At 38.5% G+C, this 12,597-nt stretch overlaps 1 protein-coding gene across 1 annotated transcript in view; it reads left to right on the top strand.

Moving 5' to 3' along the window:
- Nucleotides 1–9,251, top strand: part of ATF3 (activating transcription factor 3) — a 12,219-nt gene extending 2,968 nt beyond the window's left edge. Inside the window, exons 2-4 of the mRNA XM_008932930.2 lie at nt 4,094–4,337; nt 5,245–5,352; nt 6,301–9,251. Coding sequence (XP_008931178.1) covers nt 4,098–4,337; nt 5,245–5,352; nt 6,301–6,498 — 546 coding nt within the window. The 5' untranslated portion in view covers nt 4,094–4,097 and the 3' untranslated portion in view covers nt 6,499–9,251. The remainder of the gene's footprint in view (nt 1–4,093; nt 4,338–5,244; nt 5,353–6,300) is intronic.
- Nucleotides 9,252–12,597: the final 3,346 nt, after the last annotated feature.

Raw genomic sequence — 12,597 nt, 5'->3', positions numbered from 1 at the left:
GGCACCGCGGGGACCGCGGGCACCGGGGCTGGGGAGCTGCCCCGGGACGGCCAAGGCGATGAGAAACCCCGCACTGCCGCGCGTAGGTTTATCTATGATATTCACACAAATCGAGGGGGAACTCCGTCTGCGAGCCGGGCACATTCACTTTCCTTTCTGTCCCGGTCTTGACATGAAGTAGATCAGTTGCTAAACTGTTGCCTAACCAAATCAGGCGTGACAAAACAGCAAACTTGTTTCAGAGAAGGAGTTTCCTCTTGGAAATCAATTTTCCTGCTAATAACAGCATTTGAGAAGCTGGAAGGCAGCAGAAAATGGTTCGAGAGCGATGTGGGATGTCAGAAAGCTTAAGGTCAACTAGCGTGCACAGAGGTTGTGAACTGTAATTGCTCTTAATGCTGTTTAAGATTAACCTCAGTGGTTATCAGGGTTTATTGCATCAGCACCAGAGGAAAAGGAATTCATATGAAGAAATAAAACCAAGAGGCACAGCCAACCATCTGCAGTTAAGCAAAAAAAGACTGAAAGTAGTCACTTTTATTATTATTATTAAACAAGAATGCCCTTAAATAGTAGAAATGCACAGCTAGGAAGTATGTCTCAATTTAAAAATATTGGCAGATGAGATGCAAAAGCTCACTGTAGATGGAAAGAATCATCAGCAGAAGAACAAACAAGTAGCAAAGGGAGAATGAATTAATAAAGTTGCTTGAATCTACCTGAATTGGGAGGGTACCATGTGTAGAAAAACTGTTCTCTTTCGAGAATTCCAAAACTGAGGATAAAGTAATGAAGCATTAACTCACCCTGGGAACAAGTTGTACTCTTACAGTGCAGGTCTGCACTGCACAGTAATGTTCAGCACCTTCAATGTCAGTAACTTCAGGAGTACTGAAAGCAGCCTGGAGCACCGGTCCATGTGCATGGTCTAACAAAGTAAACACAGATTGTATCAGAAAGGCCACGATATAATGACATTTTAAGGCTTGATATTGTTATTCCTACTGGTTCCCCAGCCCTTACAAATCCAGAGAAAATGAGAGTGCTCCTGATGGCTTATAGACAGAGGTACAATTTGTGCTAAAATTGAGAAAAGGAAGGACAACTTGTTGCATTCTTTACAATAGCCGAATCTAATTTTTTTTTCTTCTAAAACATTCCTAAAAGCAGATTGGTTCCTCAGAATCTGGAAAAGATCTACCTTGCTGTTATGAAAAGGGAATCTATTCAGTTTACTGAAGAGTTTTGACAGAAGGCTGACTACTTCTGTTATTTGTGTTGTGGTGGCTCCTAACAATCCCAGTGGTGGACTGGAAGCCTACCCTACCAAGTCCTGCCCTAAGGAAGAGCCCCAGGAAAGAAAACCAATAGCAAACAGCTCTGCAAAATGGGACTCAGCTCACAGCAGAAATCCTTTCACAAGCCTCAGCCCCTTGGTAGCCCTTCCCTTCCCTAAAGTCTGAGCAATTAGAGCTACCTTTCAGGATGTTTGGGAGGTCAGTGAGCTGTTTGGGCAGCAGAGCAGCAAGTTTCTACAGTCAAGGACATTTTCTCCTTCTCTGGGCACCCCACCACCCCTCTTTTTCACACTAGTAACTGATGGATGAGAGGGCCTGAAGCCATTATAGCAGGGTTTTGTTAGTGCTCATGGTACACTTAGCACTAACTAGTAGAAATCCACAATTAACACAATTTCTCAGGCACAAACATTCTTGGTTTCCTCTGGTGCTGCTGCTGACCTTAATTAAAAGTTCACCTAAACTGTAAAATAATTGAATAAACCACCAGAGCTCAAAAATTATTCACTCAACTAATTATTTTGTAGGCTGGAGAAACAGTTTTACTGTTAATTTAAGATTCCTGGTTGGATTAAATTATACATAATTAACTTCATTGAATGAAGCCATCATCAGCATTCAAGGAGACAAATTCAGTGAAAATAGCTGAAATTTTTCCTAGCAGTGAGGGGTTCAGTGTCATCCAGAATTAGCCTGTTTAAATTAGCTGAATGGTTGAATGTTGGTAAATGGTAAATAATACTGGGAGGACTTCAGCTGGAAATTATATGGCCATTTCTGACTTGTTGGAAAAGCGCAACTGCTAGCCTTCTGAGATTATAGGATTAAATTCTATCACTACTTTAAATGTGACTCATGATCAGGGGCTTTCTGAAGAGAATTACATAAATTTCCCACGGTCTTTCTGAATAACAAATTTTTCCAAATAATTTCCCCATCTTTAATAACTATGGGTGAAATCCTGGCTCCATTGAGGTCAACAGAAAAAGTCCTCTTGATTGCAGTGGAGTCAGGATTTCACCCCCAGACTCTGGGAAATGTTCAGCTCTTTTGTGGTGACTGGGTGAGGAAGAAATGAGGAAGATTGCAGCTGGACATGGCATTTTCTACCAACTGGCAATTCACTGTCCTCTGATTTTTATATTTACCTCACTTAGCGATGAACCAGATTCTATTCTCATTTGCACCAGTGTGGATTTACAGTGTATTTTTAGATATCTCTGGGCAAAATCTATCTTCTTCACATGACCCCAAACATTTCTTGCTGTGTTGCTGAAGTAACGCACAGGGAACTGTGCAATTCTGGGTTGACTATGTGGAAATTTAGCTTACCCACAGTGCTACCCCAAGGCAACTATTTGCTTACCTGAACTAAGTTAATTATAATTGACTTTGCTATAATTATTATAGTTCTAGACTGGAGTAGATAACACATACTGTAATTATCCATACAGCTATTAAAAACAAAAAAACCAAACCCCAACCAAAACCTACACACCAAAGAAAGCTGGAAAACCAACACAGTAAAATCCAATTTAACACAAGTCGCTTTATGAACAAGGAAAGTATTAAAAACTGTTTTCCTATGGATTTGCAGCTTTTATCCATTGAACCACCCATGAAAGGTGCTCAGTTTTCTTCCAGATCTCTTATCTCACCTCTGCTGGGTGAGAGATGGATTGTGACATGCAGAGATGTGTGCATCAGCTAGCCCACCGTGTTTGAATGACTGACTGCTGAGTTTTGTCTCTTTCCCCCTCAGTGGGGTCACCAATTTTCACAAAGCACATAGGGGACCTCTCTCCCTCCAAAACTGGCTAAAAAATAAGAGTGACTAAAAAGAGGAAAGTAGAGAGCACTGTTGGGTAAGTTTGTTTCTTAGGAAACCTACTAGAGTTGAGGTTTCTCCATGGGTTTACATTTGCATAATTCCCCCGAAGTCTCTTCAATCACACTGTTTTATATCAGCAGAAGATTCGGCCATAAATATTTAAGAATTTCAAGACTCCCATAGAGGGCACATGAGGACAGTTTTGAATTTTACAAGAGCAAAGGAATGAAACAAACAGCTTCACATTTTTCATGAGTCAATCCCTCCAACTCAGTCTGTGCTTTGGGGCTCCAGAGCATGTATAGACTCTTACTTCTGTGCCAGCTCTTATCATTAACCATTTTTCAGGAGTTTAGAGCCATATCTACAACGGTATGTAAGACTGAGTGTGATAATTTTGTGACAGATCCTGTCGTGATTAGCAGACTTCAGCTCCTAGTAGAACTCGTTGAGCTTTACCTAAATGTAGCCAAGACAAAGGTATGCCCTGTCCATTTGAAGCTGGAATTTGTGGTGGTATAGCTCTGAGGATGAAGATACTCTTACTTTCTGTCTGTGCCTTAAATAATAACACTACTTTTTTGCTTTCTGATTTTTGTTCTTATTTTCTTTCTCTTCCTATTCACTCAATTATCATTTGCCACACATTACCAATTTAAAACTTAACAGTATACATACTTACACAGTTTTTTGAATATTAAGTTTCAGAAAGACCTAGAAACTGTGTCTCATGCTGATGTTGTTCTTACTTTTAAATACTAACTTTGAGTTAACTTGAAGTGTTCAGTAGTGACCAAATACTTAACTGCTTGTCTCTAGTGAGAGATTGGGGTACATGGGGAAGGGGGACTGAAGCAATGTAAGAACTACACTATTATTCACAGTATGAAATTTACCTCTAAGAGATATTTGCCTTTCTAAAGTTGTTGAAAGACTATTATTATTATCTCTTTTTATCTTTCAGCAAAATGATGGTCCAACACTCAGGCCAGGTATCTGCATTAGAAGTCAGCGCCTCCGCAATTGTTCCCACTTTGTCCCCTGCAGGGTCACTGGGGTTTGATGATTTCACAAATTTAACCCCACTGGTGAAAGAGGAACTGAGGTTTGCCATTCAGAATAAGCGTCAGTTCCACAGGATGTCTTCTTCATTGGACACGGTGACGGTTTCTGAAAGGCCGGTTGAAACAGCAATGATGAAAACAGAGGTATGGCTCTTTAAATAGAATTCCAGTGTGAATTATTAATTCTCTAGTGAAGTTTCACCACAAGACCAGTAACTGTAGACAACCCTCTCTGCCATACTTGATTCTTTCAAGCATGCTGCTTGGCTTTCTGTTAAATGTTTTGGGGAAAACCTTTGGTATTTCACATAGCTGGATATTTTATTTTTTATTATCGTCTAAGGACAATGTTTTACAATGATTAGAACAAGTGCTAATCTGGTTTCCCTGCCTACTTGTGGCTGAACTTGGAATAAGTCACTGCTGAAGTTCTATTTCACTAAAGACAGTCCAGCAGGACCTACAGGGACTAGACTAAGTGGGACTAGCTGTGCTATGTCCACACTGGGTTTTTACTTTAAGATAACACTCTCACTGAAAAAGATTTCTCTTTAAAAGTGGATAAATAGCTTAAGTTAGGGGAACAGCTACAATTTGGTCTGAGCCTTCCCAGGAAACAAAACAAAGCTTGAAGAAGTGTGTTAATATCTCCTTCTCGGTGCTGCCTTTAGTTTCACTCGCTCTCCCTACCTCATTCATGACGCATCCTCCACTCTGCTCCCCATGCTCCTTCCTCCTTTTCCTCTCCTGGAGGTGTGGGAGTCAGTCTGGGGAGACATTCAATGAGTTTTTTTTAGTACTTTTGGTTTAAAATGAGCCATCACATGGATTACATACATCCAAACTCCAGTCAGGTTTTAACTGAATTCTAATGAGGTTACTACCCTTGTACTGTATGGCAAACAAGGTCACAGTCACACTGCTATGTAACTCTTAATGTAAACACTGACAACACTATCCATGTTGATTTTAAAATTGCAGAAGCTGTAGAAATAGAGGTTTCATATTTACAACATCTGATGGATTGTGTGTATCCATTTTTGCTGGACAGTTTTCTCCTGAAGAGGATGAAAGAAAGAAGAGAAGAAGGGAAAGGAACAAAATTGCTGCGGCAAAGTGCCGAAACAAAAAGAAGGAAAAAACAGAATGTTTGCAAAAAGTAAGTGACTGGCTAGAATTTTTCTTAATCTGTCATCCTACCAGGATCCAAACAGGTAGCATGGAGTTCTGTCATAGTAAGAAATACAGAAAGATGTCACCCAAAACTCTTTAAACCCTTCAAAACATTAGTTATAAAAAATGAACGTGCTATATATTAAAACAAAACCTGGTTAAAACTGGAAAAAAAAGTGAAAGCATGGTAGGAGTGAAAAGAGTTTACTGTTTCAGTGACTGATCTTGTCTATGGGAATAATATTAATTTGAATGTGTACACTAAACACAAAAAGAAGTAAAATCTCATTTCATAAAACATTCGCTATGGAGAGCCTGAAAACACCACCAAGTAATTTCAGACTTACTTATGAAATGAGTGATATGGTAGCTGACTCCTGAGTTCTCTGTCCTAGGACCCCAGTTTTGTCTTCACCTCCTGTGCAGTGATATACAACTTTATTACAGCAACGTCGATCTGTACCTGGGTATAGAGGCCTCTATATTCCTATATCTAGGGCTAGGGAAAAAAGCTATGTTCTTACTTGCTCAGCTTACCATGGCTTTGCAGATATGTGACATGATGTTCAAGGGAATTAAGAAGCAGCGTAGATAATTTTGGGTCAATTTTTGACCCAAAAAGCTCAGAATAATTTTGCAGAAGATAGCAATAATGCTTTGGGTATCTGTCCCTGTAAGTGAACAGAAGTCTGAATTTGGCTTTCCAACTTCCATTACACTTTTCTAAAGGCCAAAGAAGGTAACTGTCAATTTTAGACTGTTGCTGACTGGAGAATGTATAGTTTCATTATTACAGCACACTAAGAACATGAGATTTCTTTCTCTGCTAGCCATATGTTTTGCCACCAATAAAAGACCACAACTGTTAGCTAAATATTGCAACTAACTATTTGAACTACTCAGTGTAATAGTTGTGTCTGTCCTTTGTGACTAGGAATCAGAAAAGCTGGAAACTATCAATGCGGAATTAAAAGCCCAGATCGAAGAGCTGAAGAATGAGAAGCAGCATTTGATATACATGCTAAATCTTCACAGGCCTACTTGTATAGTTCGTGCACAAAACGGAAGGACACCTGAAGATGAAAGAAATCTTTTTATTCAACAGATCAAAGAAGGCACATTACAAGGTTAAGTGATATGGCAAACGTGGAAATATTTATAGTGTTTTTAACAACTACCAGAATCCATGGAGGATCTGACATAATGTGTAGGATTCTATTAGTCAAGAGCCTTTAGGAAGGGCAGGTTGCTTTCTTAAGTGGAAAGAATCATTTTGGCTTGACAGCGATTCTTCCCCTTGGAAGATGTGGTCTCAATCAAATTGAAGAGCCTTCTGCCTCAAATATAGGTTTTTGCACCTGTCATACTTGCTATTCCTAGGAGCTACAGACAACAGCTTCAGAAGTTTTAGCTCTCTGCTAGTATACAGTATCTGCACTCACGATGTTTGTGCTAGAACACTATGACTTCCAGTGATGCACGTGGTACAGACAGCTGTGCTGGATGGACACTACTTTTCCTTGTTGCTGATAGGGAAAGAAGACTGAGTATTTTTGAAGTTTCCAGGAGGATGGTTTCTGGCAGAATGTACTGATGCATAATGTTGCATTTTAACCTAACACATACACACACACATACACACACACAAAACCCCTTTAGTTCCAACTAAGCTTTGTCAGTTTTCTCACAACACTTGTGTGGGTTTTTTCTGTGACTCATCTCAGTGACTGAAATTGAAGAGCCTTGTAGGTGTGACTAAGAAATGTTTCTTGCAAAACATCTATGTGGCCTAGCTTGTATTTTATGAGTTATCACCTCACCTACTATCCTTTGGGGACTACAATTTTTCTTTGATGGCTAAAGAGCAGCTTGTACTACATTTAGTGACTCGGTGAATTGAACCCACTGGAAAGAGGAAACTAACTGTCGAGGAGTATGGATAGAGGTTTTGCTGAAGTAAAGAACTGCAGGACTGAATTCCAGGCTTGTGAACCTTGAAAAGGTTTTTTTTAAAAAAAATTTATCTAGAATCTAATCCTACAAGCCTTAATGCATACTATTAACCCTCATTCACAAAAGAGGTTCCATGGATTTCAGAGCTCATGCAGATAGCTCTTACAGGCATAAGAGCTTGACAAAGCTTTTTCCATCCTGGCCAAGATTACTTCCTTTTGCCAGGTGATTCAGAGGGAAAAATTATGATTGCAGCTACTTTTATTTTACATTTGAGTGGCAACTACAGTCAATCAAAAATGTTACTTAGAATCTAAAGGAGGCAAGAGTTTTGATGTAGTGAATAATTGTTTTTATTTTTTATTAAATACTAACCTTGGATGTTTTTGAACTGGTAGAAGAGCTGCTGGACAAAACAGTTGGAGTTATGAGTGTTTAAATTCTGATGTTTCTGTGAAATTCTCAGATTGTTTATTTCTATAAAATATATCCTTGCAACTTTTTGTAAAAGGAAATATTCTTATTTATCACTAATATCATAATGAGTAGAGTTAATAAATACTGTGAGCAAGAGAAAACTTAAAACACAAGTGTTGTGCTGTCTTTTTACCTTTGGTGTTTAATATTATATATTCCTAAACTTCATCAGTTGTATTTGAGACACTGCTACTTAGAACACTTATCCTTCATCTTTTTTGAAGATGAGGCACTGAGTATCTTGAATGATTGGGTGCAGATGTTATACCTTCCAAAATTCTGTATCTCCATCAGTGATGTCTAACCATTCGATGTCACAATTTAAACAAAGCAGAATACAAACAGAGCTTACTGTACATAATATTTTACACCAGTTATGCAGTGTTGAAATTGTGTATTTGTTCTAAAGGCTAAACTTAAAGATACCTCAGCCATAAGGTTCTTACCCTGCAAATTTCTCTTGAGTCTATCACATATTGTACCTGATCCTTATATGATCATTATATTCTGCAACAGAACTTCTTAGTACCTTTTCCTAAGATCTGGATATATTGTAATGTCCTATATCACATTTTAAAGATATGTACTTCATGTATCTGAAAAGTGAATGTATTACAAAGATGACATACTAGGTCCAATTCTGTCCTAAGAATCCATTATTTTTCTGTGCATTGGAAGGAGGTTCCATTGACTTCCATTGACAAGTGAGAGTTTTATTCACATCCTGTAGGCAGAGTTTGGAAACTGTGTGGCAACTTCTCTGGCTTAAAGGGTGAGTTCTATGTGTAATTAGGCCAGCTGTTTATCAGACAACAGGTATACATGAAGTGTGTTACAATAAACTTGTCAAACAATGTTCATTGTTATTTGACTTCTGTAATGTGGAAATACAAAACCAAGGCATCATCCCGGTATCGTACACCTTGGCTTTGTCTTTTGTGCATCAAATACCAGCAGATGAAACTGTCTCATGGTCGGTTATGAAGTGTTACCACAGAGACTAGAAAATAGTGACAGAATTCATGTGTCTCCCTTAGGGAATTTGTATGGTTGCTTTTAACCATATCACCGGTGACGCAGGCGTCACGCTTTTGTTGCTTGGTCTTATTTACTCGGCATGCCAAATGTTAATATGGTACCACTACTATTGTCAGAAGATAATCTATTTTTATTTCTTTATATGTGCAGCCATAGCTGCTCTGTATTGCTTTTGTATGCGTGTGTGTGTGTGTGTGTGCGCGCGTGCTCCTGCACGCTACTCTGGAAATGATGGTACTCAAGGACACTTCACTGTGCCCAGGAAAAGAGTGTTTAAAGAGCTAGACAGGAATGGTATGTTGCATGAGTTTTCTTAAGAGTGTACCTTATTCAGGAGAACCCTTAAAATGCATCAAAAGCAGTTTGTTTTCTATTCTCAAGTTTGTTTTGATACTTTAATAAAAAAGAATTAATATATATTTATTCATGTGTCATTTAATTTATTCTAAGTTTCAAGCTCCAGGAGCAACTTCATTTTCTTAAAACAACACCAAGATATTAAAAAGCAAGCACATTTTATATGTTTGCAACAATAAGTGTTTTGTGAAGTGATACTGGTACTGTTTTCTCCTTTTCAAGGTATAAACAAAATTTTGTTATTACAAGGCTGATCATGAATTCCAGGCTAATTCCTTATTTGTGGCCTAGGGCTTAGATTAAAGGACTGGAAATTGGAACTCCTAAACCTTTCCTAACCTTGCAACCAACCAGCTGATAGTTATTTCAACTTTATGATTACCTAATGAGTTTAATGCTTTTTCTGCTTTGAAGCTTTAATATTTATAGATTGCTTTCTCTGGTTACATGGAAGATACTAAAGTAGTACGGCATGATTAGGGCTTTGTTGTTTTTCCTCTGTGTTGGTGTGTGTGGGGAGAAACATGAGGAAAGATGAACAAAATGTTCTCTCCTGCTTTTCCAAAACTAAGTATCTACACACCCAGACAGAAGTCCCTGTGTTTTGACAGCCGGTGATGTGGACAAAAACTTTTGGCTTCAGACTGTTGCAAGCAGTTATAACTTGTAATACAGAGGCCAGGAGCTCCAGGGACCAGGAAATCCATTGCACTATTGCAAAATCCAGCTAAAAATATCATCTGGAAGGAAGATCTAGGCTACTATGAGTTTGACAATGTTCAGTGCTTACTTTCCTTATTGATTCATCCGTTTACAGATGTGCAGTCCTCATACGTATGTTCACCTTTTCAGGCATTCTCCTAAAGCTGCTATCAAATTTTGCTTTTGAATACCCAGTTCACTTCTAAATTAGTAAATTTAAAAATCATCTGCCTGGCCTGTTTTAGAAAACCTCATCAACAAAATTAGGGCTATGAATTCCTGAACTGATATTTTATGAAACCATGGAATCACCATTGATCTCTATGACATATTCCTAATAACATAATTGGTATTCCTTGAGCAAAGTAATACGTCGTGTCTTCTCCTTAGGTCTTGTTTTAGATGCTAAATCTGTGTGTGTACAGGCCCATGAGGATCTTGGGGCATGCTGGACTTTACCCTGTACCTTGATAAGGAGCACCTTCCACTCTTTTTCCAGCTTTTCCCCTGAGGTAAATGAATAAATAGCAGTATTGAAGATTGGTAGAGACAATGATTTATACTAAGCTGAAAATGTTTAATGAAACTGAATGGCAACAAACTTAATTTAAAATAACTTTTCTACCTGGAACCATTAGTATTTGAAGTTATTGATTAAAGGGATAGTTTTAAAAATCACTGATTCCTAGTTTTGCAAAAGAAACTGGATGATTTATGGGTAATGAAAAGAGTACAACTGTTTGCTAGTAGCAATGGAGTTTTGAAAACAAAATCTAATTCATGTTAAAAAATTCTCAAATCCAGAATGATCACTGTATCTCACATCCATTTTTCTTGATGGTTTTGGTTTCCCTGCCTCCTCTCCCTCAGCAGAGTACTGGTCTAGGTACAAGTCTCATTCACCCTGGTCATTGCCAAATTTCAATGTTTACCCAGTGCCCCCAGCTGGAGACCCTGAGAATCACCCCGGGATTAAAATGTGTGATAATATTAATTTTTACCTAATTACTTAGTAACATTCTTCATCAGTTTGTAATGACACCAGTATAGTATTTTCATTTCTATAGTAGATGCCATTCTTTTTTAAGTGCAGTTAAGATACTAAGTGACAATATTTTTAAAAAATCCTGTTATTTAAAATTCATTTCCTTAATGGACACTATGAGTCAGAACTGCTGGCTCTAGAGATAAAAATAGTTATTTGCTAATTTTCAGTGCTATTAGGTCTTCAAAACCATTATGGTTTAAAAGAGAATACACTGGAATCTATCCTTGAGACAGCAGTAGTTCTGGCTGCATATCTTTACTACTGCTAACAGTGATGCATGAAACAAACAAAAAAACCCCAACCTAATGATTTTCAGACCCCAAACTAAGTGTACAAGAGCTGACACTCAGAAAAAGGTTACTAGACTCATGAAATGAATAAACAGAACATGTAAATAATCTGAGAGTTGAAGCTGGAATAACTTTCTTCTTCTTTTTTGAGAATTTAGTATCATCGTATTTCTGGACTCTGTCAAAATAATTTGTGCACCACCATGCCCACTTAGTAGGAATGCCCACACAGCAAATAGCAGTGTGGAATAGCAGTATTTTTATTTAAGCTAGCTTGGTAGTGGGAACATCCCAGTGATGACAGCAAGAATCTCAGCACAGGCTAATTGATGCCACTGAGAGGACGAACTCTCCGTGCAGCCAGAGGACAGGCTGCTACTGGCATCTGAGGTAGCTCCTTTAAAGCCAACTTGGGTATCGTTCAGTTCCTCAGGTTAGGACATGTCACGTAGCTGCCTGCATTCCCTACTAAACAGCTCCACCAGTTCACACCAAAGGTCCACCCAGCCCAGTTTTCTTTCTACACCAGTGATCAAAAGCAGCTGTCCAAGGAAGAATAAGAACAGGGCAAGTACGCTTCCCTGGGTGCTTTCCCACACTATTTTCAGCTAGTGAGTCACACAAGCTCGCCATGAATCTTTTAGGTAGTACCCTTCCATAAATCTTTCTGTCAAGTATTTGACCAGTTTCTCATCCACAGTACCAGCATCTGCATTAATTTTGGTGGTAAGTTCCTTAGGACTGTCACCACTTAGAAGAAGAAAACCATTCCTTCTTTTTTTTTTTTTTTTTACCCTATTCCCTATCACTCGATTTGACAGACCCTCATTCCTGAATTGGAAGAGTGAACAGTTACTCAACCTCTCCATGCCACATGATTTTATACTTTGACATATTGTTTCTTTTTCAGGAGAAAGAGCCCCACCATATCCAGTCACTTTTTTTTTGTAGCCATTTTACATCCTTAATTATTCCTGTGAACTTTTTCTGTGAAAACTGTGGCTTATTAAGTAGTTTAAGATAAAGTGACCATAAGTAGACATAGTATTCAAGATGAGTTATAGCCACATATTAATACAGTGGGATCTGGACGTTCCCTGTCCCTTTCCCAATAACTCCAGAAATTAGGTTTGCTCTTTGGTGACTGCCAAGCGTGAAGCCTGACAGAATGTCACTATCTACCGTAATCCCAAAATCTCCTTCCTGAGTAGCAATGGTAAACATGAGCCCAACATTTTATATATGATGCCAGGATTGATATGCACTACCTTGTGTTTACTTGCATTGAATTTTACCTGCCATTTTAATTTCCAAACTGTAAATATAAACTCTTCCTGACAGTCTTCTGAAACTGCCTTTCTCCTGC

The sequence above is a fragment of the Manacus vitellinus genome, unplaced genomic scaffold (assembly GCF_001715985.3).
Source record: "Manacus vitellinus isolate BGI_N305 unplaced genomic scaffold, ASM171598v3 scaffold_8_pilon, whole genome shotgun sequence".
Taxonomy (NCBI): Eukaryota; Metazoa; Chordata; class Aves; order Passeriformes; family Pipridae; genus Manacus; species Manacus vitellinus.
This window is presented reverse-complemented; position numbering and strand designations above follow the sequence as displayed.